General features: G+C 42.8%; 3 protein-coding genes and 4 non-coding genes across 8 annotated transcripts in view; 5 read left to right on the top strand and 2 right to left on the bottom strand.

The window, feature by feature from the left end:
- The first annotated feature begins 95 nt into the window (after positions 1–95).
- Positions 96–5,117, top strand: rps7 (ribosomal protein S7). 2 transcript variants are annotated; one of them, XM_058614339.1, is made up of 7 exons: positions 96–196; positions 865–950; positions 1,674–1,745; positions 2,185–2,328; positions 3,008–3,072; positions 4,153–4,303; positions 5,004–5,117. In XM_058614339.1, exons 2-7 carry the CDS (start codon positions 876–878, stop codon positions 5,079–5,081), a joined length of 585 nt encoding a protein of 194 aa, XP_058470322.1. In that variant the 5' UTR covers positions 96–196; positions 865–875; the 3' UTR covers positions 5,082–5,117. The 2 variants fall into 2 exon arrangements, with proteins under 2 accessions (XP_058470322.1, XP_058470323.1); XM_058614340.1 differs by lacking the exon at positions 96–196 and adding an exon at positions 292–438.
- On the top strand, positions 1,808–2,027 carry LOC131444237 (small nucleolar RNA SNORA73 family). Its single transcript, XR_009233708.1, has one exon. It is a non-coding gene; the product is annotated as a small nucleolar RNA SNORA73 family (small nucleolar RNA).
- On the top strand, positions 2,458–2,677 carry LOC131444227 (small nucleolar RNA SNORA73 family). The gene has a single exon (XR_009233699.1). It is a non-coding gene; the product is annotated as a small nucleolar RNA SNORA73 family (small nucleolar RNA).
- LOC131444226 (small nucleolar RNA SNORA73 family) lies at positions 3,250–3,469 on the top strand. The gene has a single exon (XR_009233698.1). It is a non-coding gene; the product is annotated as a small nucleolar RNA SNORA73 family (small nucleolar RNA).
- Positions 4,349–4,568, top strand: LOC131444239 (small nucleolar RNA SNORA73 family). Its single transcript, XR_009233709.1, has one exon. It is a non-coding gene; the product is annotated as a small nucleolar RNA SNORA73 family (small nucleolar RNA).
- Positions 5,118–5,610: 493 nt separating the features above from the next.
- LOC131444078 (interactor protein for cytohesin exchange factors 1-like) lies at positions 5,611–8,920 on the bottom strand. Its single transcript, XM_058614207.1, has 7 exons — positions 8,762–8,920; positions 8,186–8,259; positions 8,015–8,086; positions 7,374–7,408; positions 6,493–7,050; positions 6,207–6,379; positions 5,611–6,139 (listed from the first exon to the last, which is right to left on the bottom strand). The coding sequence occupies exons 1-7, from the start codon at positions 8,918–8,920 to the stop codon at positions 5,873–5,875; spliced, it is 1,338 nt and encodes a 445-aa protein (XP_058470190.1). The 3' UTR covers positions 5,611–5,872.
- A 590-nt stretch (positions 8,921–9,510) lies between these two features.
- The window catches only part of cnksr3 (cnksr family member 3), a 23,715-nt gene continuing 14,688 nt past the window's right edge, over positions 9,511–18,537 (bottom strand). Inside the window, exons 6-13 of the mRNA XM_058613837.1 lie at positions 18,207–18,326; positions 18,042–18,101; positions 17,905–17,973; positions 16,880–17,029; positions 15,203–15,327; positions 14,860–15,044; positions 12,964–13,044; positions 9,511–12,085 (exon numbers count right to left, since the gene is read on the bottom strand). Coding sequence (XP_058469820.1) covers positions 11,778–12,085; positions 12,964–13,044; positions 14,860–15,044; positions 15,203–15,327; positions 16,880–17,029; positions 17,905–17,973; positions 18,042–18,101; positions 18,207–18,326 — 1,098 coding nt within the window. The 3' untranslated portion in view covers positions 9,511–11,777. The remainder of the gene's footprint in view (positions 12,086–12,963; positions 13,045–14,859; positions 15,045–15,202; positions 15,328–16,879; positions 17,030–17,904; positions 17,974–18,041; positions 18,102–18,206; positions 18,327–18,537) is intronic.

The raw sequence follows: 18,537 nt of genomic DNA, 5'->3' as shown, positions 1-18,537 counted from the left end.
TATTTCAGAGTACAGATGAGTGTGTGGTCACATTGATAGATTTGACATTTCCAAGTGTTTTATGTGCTCATTGAAAGCACCACTACCGCCAAAGGCGTGGACCTCGGCATCTCGCGATATTGGCACGACCCGCTCCCATTGAATTAATTGAACTCTCGCGATGGTCCGGTCTCTTCCTTGGCCGTCACTGACAGAGGTTAGTCGTGCTGATTTTCCCTGGAGTGGTTTTTCTCCTCTAAAACACACTTTAATTCAGTTATATTTATACATTTACGCATTGTTGAGTCTATTTAAACATTGATGCCTTAGATTGAGTGGTTTGCAGCGGCGGATGGCTTTTCTGGAGCACGAAATTGAGCGTAGTAGAGTCGAGTGGTTCCCGGTGAATGGGTGTTCGCTGTAGCTAGCCGTTAGCGGGCCGTCCATGTGTTCGAACAGGTGATGGCGGTTAAAGTGGGATTCTTAAACTCTGTGTACAAGTCAACTCGCGTCAAACACACTCCACTGCGTGTGTTTTATGTTTATAAAGTCACATGTGTGATTGTGGAAAAGTTAGAAGACTGTCGGCTAAGCTAAACGGTTATCTTTACCCTGTTGTAGCATAGCCTAGCTAACCCACAGTTTGCAGTTTTATTGCAGTGGTATCTTTTTAAACGGTGTTTGATAACTAAATGTTATGGTTTAAGTCTGAATGTGATGTAAGTGCGTGTGCCTCTTGGTATTTAACTGGGTTAGCCTTTAGCTTAGCACGTCCCATGCTTGTTTTGGAGGTTTCAGGTCACAGAGCTGGCTCTTTTAAACTTGTTAAATCTGTGATTTTATTTTTCAGTGGTTAATACTCACGATGTTTACGTTTCTCTGCAGAGACAAAGGCCATGTTCAGCACCAACGCGAAAATAGTGAAGCCTAATGGCGAAAAGCCAGACGAGTTCGAGTCTGGGATCTCCCAGGTAAGAAGAGCAAGCTCCACATCCGACTGTTTTTATACCAAGTTCTGCCGAATGATGTGGTGAAAATGTGGCTGTCCGTTTTGTTAATATGAACACGTGAAATCGGCATCACTACAAGCACGAGGGCCACACGGAAATGGATCTTTTTAAATGTTTAATTTTCGCCGTTTTATATGGATTTTCTGCAAATTTTAAAGTGTAAAATTAAACGGCTGTATTTACAATTTTAGGTAATTCAAAGTATTAAATTGAAGTTTACCTACGTTGTTGGGTTAACTGACACTTAAATGCACTTAAAATACAACTTAACTTGCAGTAGGTTAAGGGGAAACATGGAATTTTTAAGGAAAGGGTAGTGATAAAAATTAAATGTATAAAAAGTCTTGTTTGTTAAACCTGGCGATACGGTGTTAAAATCTCAGTAACGTGAGGGCACAGAGTTGTTCAGCCTCCACTAAATGCTATAATTTGATGTTTAATATGCTGGGAAATTTAATCTGAGGAACATCTCTGTATCTTTGGCTGACAGCTCAGCTAATGCTGGATTATTGAAAACCAAGAAGAGATTGTGCATTAGGGCAATTGTCCGCCAACATGTCATTGGCTTCAAATTCATAAAAACACAGAATTGATCCTTGGCAGACATGATGGTCCATGTGTTTACCGAGCTAACTGAGCTGCGAATATTCCAGACTAATGTATGTTCTACTCGTCTCCTTGCAGGCTTTGCTCGAGCTGGAGATGAACTCTGACCTGAAGGCTCAGCTGAGGGAGCTGAACATCACTGCAGCAAAGGTACGAGCGTCTTCACTCGACCGCGGTCGCTTCTTCTTTACAAATGTTAGAACTGAAAGATCCCGACGTGGACATCCGGCGAGTGCCTCTCGCCGGCTCTGTCCTCGTGGCGTATGGGAGCGTAGCTCTCGAGCCAAGACGTAAATTCCCGTTCCACAACGTCGGAGACAAAGCTCTGTCCCCGGCCGTCGGCCGGCGAGGACGAGCGTCCTGCATATTCCTACATCTTCCCAGAGTCTTTACGGACCGTGACTGGGGAGCTAAACCATGCAGTGCACACTTCTACAGTTATAACAATGCTCTTGTATTCAGTCATTAAATTCTGTTAAAGTTCTATTTTAAATACTGGAATCATCTTACTTTTACCACTTTGTGCGCAGAACATTTAGAAGGCTTGAATGTTAGTTTTCATCTTGTCTTCTTGTCTCTTTGTTTCCAGGAAATCGAGGTTGGTGGCAGCAGGAAAGCCATCATCATCTTTGTCCCTGTCCCTCAGCTGAAGTCCTTCCAGAAGATTCAGGTGCGTCTGGTGAGGGAGCTGGAGAAGAAGTTCAGCGGAAAGCACGTGGTCTTCATCGCACAGGTGAGAAAGACGACGACGATGGTGGTGTTTGTTCTGGACCTGTCAATCTGTCCACATGGGTTTTTAAGAACCCGCTTTGAGACAGTGTCCTTCCCCGGCAGTGGGATTGTAATGTCTAATCTAATAATCCCGACGTGGACATCCAGCGAGTGCCTCTCGCCGGCTCTGTCCTCGTGGCGTATGGGAGCGTAGCTCTCGAGCCGAGACGTAAAGTCCCGTTCCACAACGTCGGAGACAAAGCTCCGTCCCCGGCCATTGGCCGGCGAGGACGAGCGTTCTGCATATTCCTACATCTTCCCAGAGTCTTTACGGACTGTGACTGGGGGGCTAAACCATGCAGTGCACAGAGGTTAGCCATGTTTAGTGTTCTTACTGTGGCTTCCAATCATTTATAAAATGTTATTAGTGTTTTTGTGATTTATAATAAAGCAGTTTTATTTCTACAGTGTGTTTTTAGATGTAGCAACATTTATTCCTCACTTGTTTTCAAGTGTGTTGTTGAACCTTTTGTGGCCTTTAAAATGAAAACCTGTTCAGTTTTGTCCACTGTGAGCCACTGTGACACACTGGTCCAAATAGGCCGCCTTCATACAACTGTTCACACGACCTGTGGATTGTGATTGTGTTGTTGTGTGAAAGCTGATCAGACTTAACGGGAGGACGATGTTTGATGTTTCAGAGGAGGATTCTGCCCAAACCCACCAGGAAAAGTCGCACGAAGAATAAGCAGAAGCGTCCGAGGAGGTGAGTAAGTCACAGCAGAGCTGACTCAACCAAGTTTACTGTGAATTTGTTTATGTTTCTGTGGTCAATCTGAGCTCAACAGTAAAAATCTGGTGTTTTTAGGCTTTTGACAATGTTGGCTTTATTTTAATAATGGGTCAAAAATCATACAGAGAGATGTGAAGTCGTAGTTAAACCCCGACGTGGACATCCGGCGAGTGCCTCTCGCCGGCTCTGTCCTCGTGGCGTAAGGGAGCGTAGCTCTCGAGCCGAGACGTAAAGTCCCGTTCCACAATGTCGGAGACAAAGCTCCGTCCCCGGCCGCCGGCCGGCGAGGACGAGCGTCCTGCATATTCCTACATCTTCCCAGAGTCTTTACGGACCGTGACTGGGGAGCTAAACCATGCAGTGCACACGATGTCTGTGTTAGAGACGTTATCAGGGGTTCAGGAAGGTGCCTGAAATCCATGATACTCAAATTTTAATGGTTTGAAAAAGTGCTACAAATGGCTCGTTTAATGATTTGTTTGCTAAAGGAGTAACTTGAGTGTTTTATAATAATTAAAACCAGTTTGTGATTTCTCAGCTTCTTAAATGTGAATGTTTTCTGGTTTGTTTGCTCCATAAATCATTCAAAGTGAAAACAAGACATTTGAGAACATTTTAAGACTGAACAACCATCAACGTGTAACCCTGGTTTCTATAAATCAGCGTCTGCCGTAGAAAAGCTCACACATAAAAATAAAGCACTACAGTGATGTAAAAGCATGAACTTTGACCTTTAAAGTACTAGAGTTTGACCCTGGAGAAGTGGAATGTGCTGTGATTAGAGATTAACTGATTAATCAGCTGATTTTTACTAATTTTGAAAATGTCCCGTTCTGTCAGTCGACCTGTAGCATCGTGTTAAAGTGGGAGGAGCCAGTTTGGACTTGATTTTGTCCATTTATTGAAAGAAGAATCAGTCAATTTTACCGGATTAAAGTTAAACTTGACAGAGGACTTTCTGTATCTCTGCGTCTTTAGTTTGAGTAAAAATAGTTGAAAAGTTAAATTGTGAGGACTGAGTTGATGCCTGGTCTTTGTCTCGTCGTCCTCCAGTCGTACCCTGACCTCCGTCCACGACGCCATCTTGGAGGACCTGGTGTTTCCCAGCGAGATCGTGGGTAAGAGGATCAGAGTGAAACTGGACAGCAGCAGACTCATCAAGGTCCACCTGGACAAGGCTCAGCAGAACAACGTGGAACACAAAGTGAGTGAGACTCGGATCCGTACCCATGTTTGAGCGTTTAAGCCCCCGACATGGACATCCGGCGAGTGCCTCTCGCCGGCTCTGTCCTCGTGGCGTAAGGGAGCGTAGCTCTCGAGCCAAGACGTAAAGTCCCATTCCACAATGTCGGAGACAAAGCTCTGTCCCCGGCCGTCGGCCGGCGAGGACGAGCGTCCTGCATATTCCTACATCTTCCCAGAGTCTTAACGGACCGTGACTGGGGAGCTAAACCATGCAGTGCACACGATGTCTGTGTTAGAGACGTTATCAGGGTTCAGGAAGGTGCCTGAAAAAGTGCACATTCATTCCACAGCCTGGTGTTTTTGTGTTGTGACGTTTAGTGACTTTTAAATGTCTGTGCTTCAGGTTCTTCTGACTCAGAAGAACCTGAAGCACAGACATTTAAAAGTCACACAGTTTACCTTCACCTCTGAACCTAATTCTGACAGTCAGTCAGATCTTCAGGAGAAACATTTCAGCTGAAGATCTTCTGCTTTCTTTGGTCAGGAGAAGCAAACTCTCCAACATTGGCTCAAAAAATATTTTATATTTTTAAAGAAGTATTTTAACAAGTGTCTGGTGTAAAGAAGTTAAAACGATATAATCAGTTAAATGTATTAAAGATGTTTCATGAGGACAAAGTCATTCTCATTGGACGTGTGTTGTCTGCTCTGTCCTCCAGGTGGAGACCTTCTCTGGTGTCTACAAGAAGCTCACAGGCAAAGACGTCGTGTTTGAATTCCCAGAATTCCAGCTGTAAAATTCTGCAGATGACAAAATAAATTTGTTTACTGTCCACGTTTGTTTGGTCCCTTTGTCCCCACGTCTGAAGAAAAACAACCCTGTGCTCGTATGAGTTTAAAATCAAATCATACAATTGTACTCGAGTGAATCTGTTATTTAAAGGGTTTTATATGGAATTGTTTACACATCATGGCGTTTATCTTGTTTCTTACGTTCACGTGGTCGTTGCTCTTTCACTGATCCTCAGGCGTAGATGATAAGGTTTACATTTTTTTTGCCCATTGCTCCGCCCACTACCAATTTGGCCACTTACGGCTCACAGCACTTGTCGTACAGATGTTTTCCACACATGCAAAATACAGCTACTACCTTTTTAATCGTAATCCTGGAAACAGCTCCTATAACGGGAAGAAGACGTTAGCTCTCTGCTACAGTTAGCCTCAGTTATTTAACGTAATACTTACGTTTCTCTCAAATGTCTTTTAAACCTGAAGAAAATCTAGAGCCAAAGCCGCATTATGGACATTTAATGTAATTTCTCTGCTGTTTCAGAGTTTCATCTTCACATGTTGCTAACGTGCTAAAGCTAAACAAACAGGTTCAGCGTTTAAAAAAAAGTGGAACGCATTGAAACTTTTCAGGAATTTCGTCCAAATTCTACGCTGCTCTGAACCAGAAGGAACAACAGTCAATGGGAGCGTTGCAGTTACACTTTTCAACCACTGGAGGTCACTGCAGTTACACCTTTCAACCACTGGAGGTCACTGTTGTACATCCTTTACATACAGCACCTTTTTAAATGACCGTTCAAAGTTCAGTTGGAGCGTCAGGTTTGTTTCCTGTGTAAATGGATGCAGTTTCCTGCTTTGGCCACCGTGTTCCAACACGATTCATGAAACCCGTCCTCAGCCGCTCGGGAGGCATCGACCCTGCGGCGCCCCCTGCTGCCTGGTTGCATTGAATGATCTCCTGCAGCAGGACGAGGTTAGCGAGTTTCCACTTCCTGTACGTGGGCGGTGAGAGCGCCGGCTCGGTCAGGATCTGCTCCATCGCCTTCAGCTCCGCCTCTTTGGCCTGAGGAAGAAAACGTGGTTTGAAACAAACCAGAGACGAAGACACTCGTCCAAATGTCGGGACTCACCTTTAACGTGCTGCTGAGGATCCGGAGCAGGTGAAGGTTCTCGTTGACCTTGTCGTTCTTGCATCGTCTGATGAACGAGGCTCTGAAGTCTCTGTGACTGGACTGTCCCACCAGAGACAAGCTGGACGCCTTCAGGTGGACGTAGAGACTCTCCATCTCATCAAGAGGCGTCTCTGCAAACAGGAAGTGAGCAGAGAACTTAAAGGGAACCAGTCTAAGCTTTGGTGTCTTTGAAAACATGGCTGCCACATGTGAGCTCTTGTCTACAATAACTCCAGGTGTTTACCGTTTCCTCTCGCTTCCTCTTCGATCATCTCTCCGATGTAGATCAGAGGAAGAGAAACCGCTTCACTGTCTCTGTCCGGCTTGGGGACATCCAGTTGTTGAAGGTCTGGTCTTTGAGGGTCCGGTCGTTGAAGGTCTGGTCTTTGAGGGTCCGGTTGTTGAAGGTCTGGTCTTTGAGGGTCCGGTCGTTGAAGGTCTGGTCTTTGAGGGTCCAGACGTTGAATATTTGGTCTATGAAGGTCGAGCCAGGTCAGATGCTTGTGACCTTCTGAAAAAGCCCTCCTCCTGCTTCTGTTCCAGACTCCTCCCACTGAGGCGGCGTCTCCGCACGTGCGTTCAGACCCGATCGATGGCGTCTCGGTGCAGGACAGAGACTCGCAGTGACGCTTCATGCCGACGTCTTCAGAATCCACCGTTTCCTGTTCGGTCAGCTCGCTCTCGTCACCGTCCTGATCGCTGCCCTCGCTGTAGCACTCTGAGGACGAGAGGACAGGAGGACGGGGGACAGGAGAAGACGAAGTAAATGAGACAGGCTGACGAGGAAGGACGTCAAGAGAAGAAGCATGGATTTAAAGAAGGGGAGGGAAAGTTTCCGTGAAAGTAAAAATGGAAGAAGGGAAGAACGTTTGGATTGATGGAAATAAAAGAAGTAAAAAAATAAAATAAATGTAAGATGGAATAATGAAGGGAAAACATGAGCGCACGGAAGGACAGAAGAGGAAGAAGAAAATATAAGAAAATAAGAGACCGACAAAAGAATAGAAGATATATTAGATGAGTACAAAAAAGAGGAAGAAACGGGAGAAAAAAAAGAAAAGCACGTGTGCTTGAAAGATAAAGGAGAAGTATATGCAGATATTTACTCATAAAAATCACAGTCACATGACTCGGAAGCTTTTGATAGTTTACTGATCCACCTGCGCACACACACACACACACACACACACCGTGAAATATGCGACATCGCTTTCACGTTTAACACAAACAAACAGGAAGTCGATGAAAAACGGCGTCTGGTTCCTCGTATTATTTCTATAAAAAGTGGTGAGGAAGTGCGGTCATGTGACTTCAACGACTCCTCAGCGACATTCATGTGCTGTCGTTCAATGTTAAAATAAAAAAATTAACATTTATGTTAAAATTCAACATGGAGAAACAAACACTCTCCCACACCAAAGTCCATAGAGAAAATCAGTGCTTTTAGCTGCAGGGACACAGGAGCTGCTGGTCCTCTGCTGCCTCGTGTGGTCACTTTGTGTCACTGAAGTAAATCTGAACAAAGGATTTCAAAAGCCGAATTTTACAAAATAAGACATTAGAACTTAGTGATGGAGGCAGCAGTGGATCAACAACTCCTGTGTGTGTGATGGTAAAATCACTGATTTTCTCTATGGGCTTTGGTGTGGGAGAGTGAGTGGTTTATAAAAGTCTGTCTCACAGTGAGATAAAGACGTGAACACGTTCTTAAAGACATCGTAGACTTACTGACTGACGTAGGTTTTTTTAGTTTGTGAAACACTCACTTGTTCATCTCGGTGGCGTTCTCTGCTGCCATGACGATGGTCACCACCTGTGGATGAGTCGCTGCCATGGCACTGAAACCACATGAGAAAAAAGAAAGTCTTTTTTATTCATTCTGTACTTTTTTTCTTCTTCTTCACACAGAAACCACAGAAAAAGGTCAAAGGTCGTACTGTTTCCTCCTGGACTGTTTGGCCTGTTCAACCGTGAAACCGCACAGGTTGATGAATCCTTCTGCTTTTTCAGCCTGCACACAAGATGGAGGCCGTGTTAGCTCACAGCTGGCAAACAGTAAACTCACGGATGGCAAACCGTTAGCGAACTGTTCAGATAGCGAATATTTAGCAAACACTTAGCAACTGGTTTCGCGCGAGAGGAAAATAACTTAGCAAACTGCGCCGCAAACAGATATGCTTAGCGAACAGTCAGTGAATACTTAGCGAACAGTTAGCGAATACTTAGCGAACAGTGAGCAAAGACTTAGTGAACAGATAGGCAATGATTAGCAAACGGTTAGCTAACAGATAGCATAGTTGTACTCAGATCCAGCCTCTGTGTCTCAGGCTAGTTGTTAGCAGCAGTACATTACGCACTGATAAAGGGTCAGTACGTGTGTTTTTTTTACGACCACACAAAAAATCTGAACTGTGACTTTAAGATAATTTAGTTTATCTACGAACATTTTTGACCTTTTCAACAATAAAATTAAAGTAGTATTGTGTATGTGTGTGTGTGTGTGTTTGTCTCACCATCTTGTCGATGTACCAGTACAGAAAACTCTTCTTCAACACAAACCAGTATTTTTTCCATTTACTTCCCAGGAAACTTTGTCTGTCTTTCCTGCGCTGAAGCCAGCCCTGAATGTCCACCGGACCCAGGTTTCTGACCGACACACGCCGCCGACTCATCCCTCCTGCACCAGCACAACACCACACGACACCACACGACACACACAACACAGCAGCTTTCACCTGCTCAGTTTTATTTTAGTTTGAATTTTCTGAGAAAATGAACATAAAAACAGAGTATTTTTCACCTGCTGCTGCTGCTGTTACTTCTGCTGCTACTGCAGGAGGAAACCGTCTGTCTGAACAGAAACTGACCACAGAATCATCATCATTATCATCATCATCACCATCACACGCTCATGTATAAACCTCCTTCCTGTTTCCCATGATCTTCACCCGCTCTCACTTCTCATCGTTTTCTCAGAATATAAACACAGAAGTAGAGCCGTTGTTTTTATCTTGTGCTAATATCACAATAAAGAAGCTGATGTCGCCAGTCGGAAAACTTTTAAATATTTTAATGCATTTGCAAAAATCTGGGAAACAAAAACACATTCACTCTGAAATGATTATTTAAAGAAACGTTACCAAACAAAAAGTAAAGCATAAATGACGCTGTGTAGTTCCAACATTAACCACTAGATGGCAGTGCGACATAAGATCCAGCTGCATCTCAGCTCCGCCTCCTAAAATTCAACTGTTCACAGAGAATTGTTTTTAAACTGAACTTTATTTTCATTTGTGTCACAGAAACAACAAGCTGGAAATGTGGAGAAAATAAAGATTTTAACGACAAAAAAACAAACTGAACCTGAATTAAACAACGTCAAATACAGGATTATGTAACTTTAGCTCAACACAGTTCCCATGATCCTCTCTGCAGATAATGATGATGATGAGGGTTTGATGGCAGAAGACGCTAATGAAGTAGAAAACAATCAGGAAAAGTGTTTTTTCAGGAAAATTATTCAGAATATTTTATAATCTCAAATTAAACGAGAGGAAAAACACTTTTAACATCACAAGCTGCTCAAAAGTCCTGCATTAAGATGATTTAAACACGTTTTATTGGTAACAGTATTGCAATGTTTTTATTGGAACCTTTGATTTTCCAACACTGATTAATAAACCTTTTGTAAAATGTACAGTATTTATTTATTTATATTTTTTATAAAATATTACTCTATTACACTTATTATTTAAAAAGTCTCTAAATAGAAATGTTAGGCACAAAAACCCAGAAAAGTTAGTCTTTCAAAAATAAAAGTCTGTTTCACACAGTAGCTGACACATAATTATTTTTTGTTAGTACAAAGAAACAGACGAGAAATACTTATAAGATGAGAGTTTCTCAGATCGTAAACTTCAGGGGATCCATGACGCTTCCCTGAGGAACTCCAACCAAAAAACATGGGAATTCAACGTTTTCTTAACGTATAAATGTACAGCAGACATTTTTACATCAGCTGGTTTTTACCCGACACTTTCTGCAGACACGTAATCAAAATTTTAATGAAACTTTTCTCTGTGGTGTCAACATTCAACTGCTGTGAGTTTGATTACTTCGGTTTCACAACGTTATTTGGATGTTTTTTGGTGTTTTTTTTTACAATATTTATTGGAAAACAAAAAACACAATAAAGTTATAATATAAAATAACATTTTTAAATTTTCATTAAAAAAAATATATATATATATATATATGTATGCTACATTGGTAAACGTCTAACTAACGTTCTTTGATATGTTCAGTTTCACAATAAAAGCACTTTGTAAAGGCATTTCTGAAATAATCGTAGAATGCAAACCCTAAAAGGACGTTTTCGCAGACATCTTTATCCGATATTTCACCGACGCTGCATTTAAATACATTTTTACAATTCTTTTTGGTTTTTAGGGATAAAAGTCGTTAATTCTCCTGAGATGAAGGGAAAAAAAGAGATGACATAACAACCGCTTAAGATAAACAACATGTAAACAAATTAAAGACGATAAAGTTTCATTCTCTTTACGGCATTTTACTGTTTAACGTCATATTTGTTTGCTTCTGTACGAAAGCGCAGCGCGTTCAACTTTAACAAATAACGTTTTAGAGGACGTTGACGTTTCAGTGGAGAGAAAATACCGTTACCGTTTAATCTGGTTAAACGGTAAATGACGCAGATTGCAGCAGGCGGTGACGTCAAACTTCGGAGTTCGGAGCCGAGGACGTTCCAATCTGACAAAGAGTCAACGACACGAAACAAATCCAATTCTTCTCAGTTTTGTCACGAAATCAGTGAAAAGTCACTTTATCCAATTAGCGATTTATACTTACTTATACTTTTTTCCGCAGTATTTTGATAATTTCGTTAATTTCACAGATATTTGGTTGTAAAATTAGACAAATTGGAATTGTAGATACTTGCATTACTCACAGAGTTGTGGATTATTTACGTAAACTCGACGTTTAGTGGTTTCACACAAAGATGTTCAAATATTTCAAATCGAGCGACTGCAGACGTGACATTTGACAAATAATCCAATCATTTCTGAGGATTTTAAAAAACAAAAACAATGAGACCACGAGTGTTCGTCACGAATCTCCTGACCGACGTCACGGCTCGTAAACATGAATCAGTCAATTTCAAATACTCAAAAGCAGTGTTTGACGTTAGACCAGTGGTTCCCAAACACTGGGTCAGGATCCACAGATGGGGTCACAGGAGACTTTTCTTTGGTTCCCCCAAACAAATTTGCTAATTTTCCAAATTTTTTTAGCTGCGATTCATGTGAACACGTCCACAACTGATGTTGTTTTAAGAGACACTGCCTTAAGCCACGCCCACAATGACCTGGAGTTCACTTCTATGAACCAGGTCAGGTGAAAATAAAGGACATTATGTGAGATCATGGTCTCGTTGGTCGCTCGATCAGGAATCAGCCGACTCGTCCCTGAAGGAAACCTTTAAAAACTACATTTTCTCCTTGTTTGACGTCAGTGGCTGAGGAGGCGGAGTCGAGCCAACCAGCCCGCGAGCACCGACGTGGACTGTTTGACCGGAGGAGAAGGAACAGCAGCAGACGCTGTGGCGGTGGCGGCGGCAGACTTCTTGGCCGACGCCTCCTGGTAGGGGATGGTGGCGCTGTTGTGCAGGTCGGTGTTGATGAAGCACTGGCTGCCTCTGATGTGGTCCACACCACGGACAGACGGGTGGCGCCGGTACGGCAGAGGGAAACACGGCTCCTCCTCCGCGATGGCGCTGATGCCCTCGTTGCTCAGGTACCGGTGGAGAACCTCTGGACCTGTTCAGACCACGACAGGACGGAGACCACGTGAGTTTACTTTCATCTGATTATCTGACACAGGACTCCGCATTAACTATAACCAGTTAATGACTAACGCTAACCATAAGCACAATTCAAATCAGTCCCACTTCTGCCTCATTAGGACCAGGTTTTGGTCTCCATGAGGACTACTGGTGGTGTTTGTGACAGAAAAAGGTCATAAAAAATAATAAATACATTTCTAATGTAAAGTTTTCTACCCTCTGAAGTCATTAAGGACTAACATGTCCACTTCCTAAAGGGCTATAAAAACAGTACAGATGAAAATGTTTGTCAAATTTTGAAGAATAATTATTATTAGGATTTGAACCCTTTAAATGCCAGGTTGATTACCTGACGCTGCCTCATTAGGACCAGGTTTTGGTCTCCATGAGGACTACACCGGAGTTACATGTGTTTTTTCTCTTTTATTAATAACTATAAATGCAATATTTGATCTCCTTCACTGTTTTATTGTAAATGTTCTAAACAGTTTATAAGAATAACAGAATAAACTATTAAGTGATTCATATGACAGTTATTTCTTGAATGAATCAATGAGATGTTTAGTTCAGAAAACTCTGGAAATGACGATGTCCTCATACGTCTTGTTTTTGTCCACAACATGGATTTTCTTTGTTTTATGAAGCAAAGAAAACAGAAAATATTCACATTTAAGAAGCAGAAAACTCTGACACACACACACACACAGAGTGTGTATCAGGTCTGGTTGTTAATGATCTCCTCGTCTCCTGCTGCTGTTTGTCCTCGCACGTTAATGACGCCTGATCACGGTCAGATTACACTCAGATTAGGGTCATGTGACCGCTGTCACAGGTGTCACAGGTGTGACTTACCTTTCCGTCCTTGAGCTCCGGCTCTGGAGGAGCTGGAGTTCGAGAGAGACTCCACCGGCATCGAGACGGGTCGAGGTTTACCTGCGAAAAAAACCAGACGACTGAAACCTGATTCACCGACACCAACGACGACGACGACGACGACAACAACAACAACAACAAAGAGTTTCCCGTTTCCACAGGAGATTAGAAATGTTATTTATTTAAAAAGGAAAAAAAAAGTTATTTTCAGATGTCAGGGGTCGTAAATATGTCAAAGATTAGCAGCAGATTTAAAATTGTCTACCCTCTTAGGTCATTATGGACAAAAATGTCCACTTTCAAAAAAGTGCTTAGAAAATAGCACAGATGAATATTTTTGTCAACTCCAGTCCTGATCAGAATGATCAGATGTTGAATAATAATAATTATTATTATTGGTATTTTAACCCTTTAAATCCCAGGTTGATTAAAAAAAAAAGTTTTAAAGAATATAACAAAGACAGTTGTGTGCAAAAGTGTTTGCCCCCTTCCTGATTTCTTATTTTTTAGCATGTTTGTCACACTTAAATGTTTCAGATCAAAACAAATTTAAATATAAGTCAAAGACAACACAAGTAAACACAATGAAGGTTTTTATTATTAAGGGAGGGAAAACAAATGTAAACCAAACGGCCCTGTGTGAAAAAGTGTTTGTCCCCTAAACCTAACAACTGGTTGGGCCGCCCTTTGCAGCAACAACTGCAATCAAGCGTTTGCGATAATTTGCAATGAGTCTTTTACAACGCTGTGGAGGAATTGTGGCCCACTCATCTTTGCAGGATTGTTGTCATTCAGGGAGGGTTTTCGGGCATGAAGCGCCTTTTTAAGGTCATGCCACAGCATCTCAAAAGGATTCAGGTCAGGACTTTGACGAGGCCACTCCAAAGTCTTCACTTTGTCTTTCTTTAGCCATTCAGAAGTGGACTTGCTGGTGTGCTTCGGATCATTGTCCTGCTGCAGACCCCAAGTTCGCTGTGGCCGCACATTCTCCTTCAGGATTATTTGATAGACAGCAGAATTCATGGTTCCATGTATCACAGCAAGTCTTCCAGGTCCTGAAGCAGCAAAACAGCCCCACACCATCACACCACCACCACCATATTTGACTGTTGGTATGATGTTCTTTTTCTGAAATGTGGTGTTACTTTTACGCCAGATGTAATGGGACACACGTCATTTTTGCCCCGTCTTTCTTATGGTGGAGTCATGAACACTGAGTGAGGCCTGCAGTTCTTTAGATGTTGTTCTGGGGCATTTTGTGACCTCTTAGATGAGTCGTCGCTGCACTATTGGGGTAATTCTTGTCGGCTGCCCACTCATGGGGAGGTTGCCCACTGTTCCATGTTTTCTCCATTTGTGAATAATGGCCCTCACCGTGGTTCTCTGGAGTCCCAAAGCTTTATTAAGGTCTTTGTAACCTTTTCAGACCGATAGATGTCAATTACTTTGTTTGTCATTAGTTCCTGAATTGCTATAGATCACGGCATGATGTCTTCCTTTTTGGGATATTTTTTTTCCCATAATAAATAAAATCATCACTTAAAACTGCATTTTGTGTTAACTTGTGTTGTCTTTGTCTAGTATTTAAATTTGTTTGATAATCTGAAACATGTGTGACAAACATGCTAAAAAATAAGAAATCACTTTTGCACACAACTGTATGATTGAATGTTTGGTAGTTTTGCGCGCAGCTGAAAAAATGCATCTGTGAAGTTTTATCACTGGTTTTGGAAGTGGACATTTTTGTCCTTCATGACTTAAGAGTGTAGTAAATAAAATGTCGTTTAATTTTATCAACAGGTCAGTTCTTCGAGGATCTGACAGTTTGTTCTTCTTCTTCTGTGGATTTTAAATGTCACGGTGGGGTTCACTCACATCGCGCGGAAGATCGTTGTCGGAATCGGACGGGGATTGGCTGGTTGGGTTCGGGGGGCGGGCCGACAGATGTCCGGATGTCGTCTGCGTCGACACCGCGGCGCCGCCGCGTGTCCGAGTCCAGGTGCGAGTTCGGAGACCTGGGCCGGAGTTTGACGCCTTGAGACAAGTTTGTGTTTCCGTCTCTGCGAGAAAAAGAAGAAGAAGAAGAAGATTTGTTTTTTTTACATAAAAATAAAATTACAAGCAATGTTTCCGTTTTCTTCACGTACATTTAATATGAATTCCTCTTCAAACGTGACATGATTCCACTTTCAATATAAATACAAATATAATAACTCACACTGGTCCGTACGGTGCAGCGGGCGGAGGAGGGATGTACAGATCTAAGATGGCCGCTCTCTTCCCAGGAACGTCTGACGTTTCAAACCGCTGAGATCTGTAGAGACCCGACGCTCGCTGAGACGTCTGCGAGGAGGATAGGGAGGAGGAGGAGAGGGAGGGGGAGGGGGAGGAGAGGGAGGACAGGAAGGAGAGGGAGGAGAGGAAGGAGAGGGAGAGGGAGAGGGAGGACAGGAAGGAGAGGGAGAAGGAAACGAAGAAGGAGAGGAAGGAGAGGAAGGAGAGGACAGAGTTTAAGATGCAGCAGGAAACAGGAGCAGGTCAAAGGTCAGACTTACATTCCATCTAAATTATTTTAAATCAACAGTCACAGCTGATTATTTGTCAATAGGTCAAAGTACAGGTCCTAATGTGAAATAAAGCAGCAAACACAACACACACACACACACACACACTCACTCACTCACCCCCCCCCCCCCCCCCCCACACCCACACTGTCAGATTGACGTCAGTGACACAAAGTGACCACACGAGGCAGCAGAGGACCAGCAGCTCCTGTGTCCCCACAGCTAAAATCACTGGTTTTCTCTGTGGGCTTTGGTGTGGGAGTGTGAGTGGATTATAGACGTCTGTCTCACAGTGAGATAAAGACGTGAACATGTGACGCAGATATCGTAGACTGCAGATTATGTAGATTATATTTGACAAGTCTTTTGTTTCGTGGCTTAAAGTGTCTTTCTGACATTTTATAGATTTGATTTGCAGCTGGTGATTTCCAGGCTGATGTGAGCACTGATGACCTTTGAACTAAATGGTGGGCGGGACCAAAAGACGCAAGCTCTGTTTTCATTGCTCTGAGATTAGAGCGTGAACTCATGGAGGAAGATTATCTCCCCCAAACACTCACATCCTGACTGTGTCAACACAAACGCCGTCAAACGCAGTCCCACTGTGAAGCGACGCACGTGTGAGGCGTCTTCCTCGGAGGCCTCACATCACGCTGGACTGTTTCCTCTCCCAAAGACTTTTCCAGGGAAAAAGAAGAGTTCCATTGTTCAGTCACACACTTCAGAGGAGCAGCAGACTGAGAGGCTGCACAGGTTTCTGTGGGACACACTTTTCCAACAGGAAACTGAAGTTTGTAAACCACTCACTCTCCCACACCAAAGCCCATAGAGAAAACCAGTGATTTTAGCTGCAGGGACACAGGAGCTGCTGGTCTACTGCTGCCTCGTGTGGTCACTTTGTGTCACTGAGGGAAGTCTGAGTGAAGGATTTCAAAAGCCGAAATGATATAAATAAGTAATTTGAACGTAGTGATGGAGGCAGCAGTGGATCAACAACTGTGTGTGTGTGTGATGTTAAAATCACTGGTTTTCTCTATGGGCTTTGGTGTGGGAGAGTGAGTGGTTTACAAACTTCAGTTTCCTGTAGGAAAAGTCTGTCTCACAGTGAAATAAAGACGTGAACATGTTCTTAAAGTTATCGTAGACTTAAACTGACGTAGATTTTATCTGTTAAATCTTTGTTAATCAGCTAAAATCAGTGAGTTTTTTTCTCCCACTCTCCCACACCAAACCTCATAGAGAAAATCAGTGATTTTAGCTCACTGTGGACAAGGGAGCTGTGATGCGTTCACTGTCTGGTCCATTCTGTGGGATCGTTGTGAATCAGTCACCTGAACGAGCGGCGGCCTCCAGCGCAGGTTCTTCAGAGGCGCGGGAGCAAAGCCGCCGGACACGCCGCGCGGCCTCTTCTTCACCACCAGGGCGACGCTTCCTGTCTCCGCCCTCAACTTGTCCACCAGGTGCTTCAGCTGCCACCCGACCTGAACCAATCACAGAGCAGAACGTGACGACATTCACCAAAGTGTTCTCGCTCCGCCCATTTTTACCAAGTCTGCATCGGAAGTGACTTAAGTGTACTTGGGATGGCCATGTATCCCAGAATGCATTTCGGCGGAACACAGCAGCAGATAATAGAAATATAAATCTGAAATAAATATTTCTCTGTGTTTAAGATTTAAGATCATTTGAGGCGAGAAATGAGTCATTTAGAATTCTAACGTGTGGTTTGTGTATGAAGATATGACGTATTTATAGTTTGGCAGCGACGTTTGTCGGAGGTGATAAGCTCCGCCTCTGCGGACGCTCGGCGCTGTCCTGATGACATCATGACGTCGCTGTCATTAGATGCTCGGTGTGATCCATAGATTTCTTGTTGACGTGTTATTTTGTTTTTAATGGAAACGACAGTTTGAAAGTTTGTATATTATTAATGTTTTATTTATTTTAACTTTGAATTTTAGATTTATATTAAAGTCCCAATTTAAATATAATATGTACGTATATATACTGTACATACACACACACTAGTCTACAATTCTGTAATATATCTATTTCCACATTGTTCTGTATATTTTAATAAAAATAAATTAATAAATGAAGTTAAATATTGAAAATGTGAAAATAATTACAATATATCTGCATTTATTAAAAGTATTTCATATGTTCATTTATCAACACTGTAGGTGGCGGTGATGAGGCTGCAGCACTTGGCGCCACCTGTCATTCAGACAGTAGAACAAGGAAGTACACCGCTGTTCCAATAGAAGAATCAGACTTGTGTACTCCCGTACTTGACAAGTATGTACTTTCCAAGTACACAAGTACACACTTGCGTACTTGAGTATTTCAGACTCACCACCGTCTGCTGGTTGACCTGCACGACCTCGTCTCCTGCGTGAATCCTCTGGGTTTTATCTGCAGGAGACTGACAAGCACACACATTTAACACAAACAACACAACAGCAGTGTTTCAACAGCAGGAAACAAACTCACGTTCTCTGTGGTTCCCGTCACCACGTGAAGTCCGTCGTACGTGGACTTGATGTAGATTCCCTGTCAGAGGAAACAGTTTATATTGAGTAAACGTCTTTTACTAAATAATAATAAGAAGAAGAACTTGCAGGCCACCGTAGCGCAGCGTGTGGACCCTGAACTCACCAGTCCTTCTCCGGCTCTGATGTTTGTGATGTGAACTTCCTCCAGACAGGTCATGTCACTCTTTGAGGGGTCAGAGGTCACCTGTGCTGTCTTCTCACAGACGGCGTTCAGAGCTCGAGACTGAAAACAAAGTTTATTATCCACCTGTACTGCATTTTAACTCTTTTTTTGTTTGTTTTGTTTGACAGTTTTTACAAATAAAAGAAAAAAGGATGAATAAAGAAACTTAAATGACTAAAAACAAACAGTGTGAGCGTCAGGTTTCACTGAAACTCAAACATGTGTGTTGGGGTCAGAGGTCATGAGAAGCAGAAAAAACAAACACAATCAA

The sequence above is a fragment of the Solea solea genome, chromosome 17, assembly GCF_958295425.1.
Source record: "Solea solea chromosome 17, fSolSol10.1, whole genome shotgun sequence".
NCBI classification, from domain to species: domain Eukaryota; kingdom Metazoa; phylum Chordata; class Actinopteri; order Pleuronectiformes; family Soleidae; genus Solea; species Solea solea.
This window is presented reverse-complemented; position numbering and strand designations above follow the sequence as displayed.

Coding starts and splice junctions, on each gene's coding strand:
- LOC131444078 (XM_058614207.1), bottom strand. CDS start 8,920: ATGAGTCGGCGGCGTGTGTCGGTCAGAAACCTGGGTCCGGTGGACATT. Junction 7,051..7,373: donor ATCAAAAGCTTCCGAGTCAT/GTGACTGTGATT, acceptor AAATCCATGCTT/CTTCTCTTGACGTCCTTCCT. Junction 6,140..6,206: donor TCCTCAGCAGCACGTTAAAG/GTGAGTCCCGAC, acceptor TTTCTTCCTCAG/GCCAAAGAGGCGGAGCTGAA.
- rps7 (XM_058614339.1), top strand. CDS start 876: ATGTTCAGCACCAACGCGAAAATAGTGAAGCCTAATGGCGAAAAGCCA. Junction 1,746..2,184: donor TGAACATCACTGCAGCAAAG/GTACGAGCGTCT, acceptor CTTTGTTTCCAG/GAAATCGAGGTTGGTGGCAG. Junction 4,304..5,003: donor AGAACAACGTGGAACACAAA/GTGAGTGAGACT, acceptor TCTGTCCTCCAG/GTGGAGACCTTCTCTGGTGT.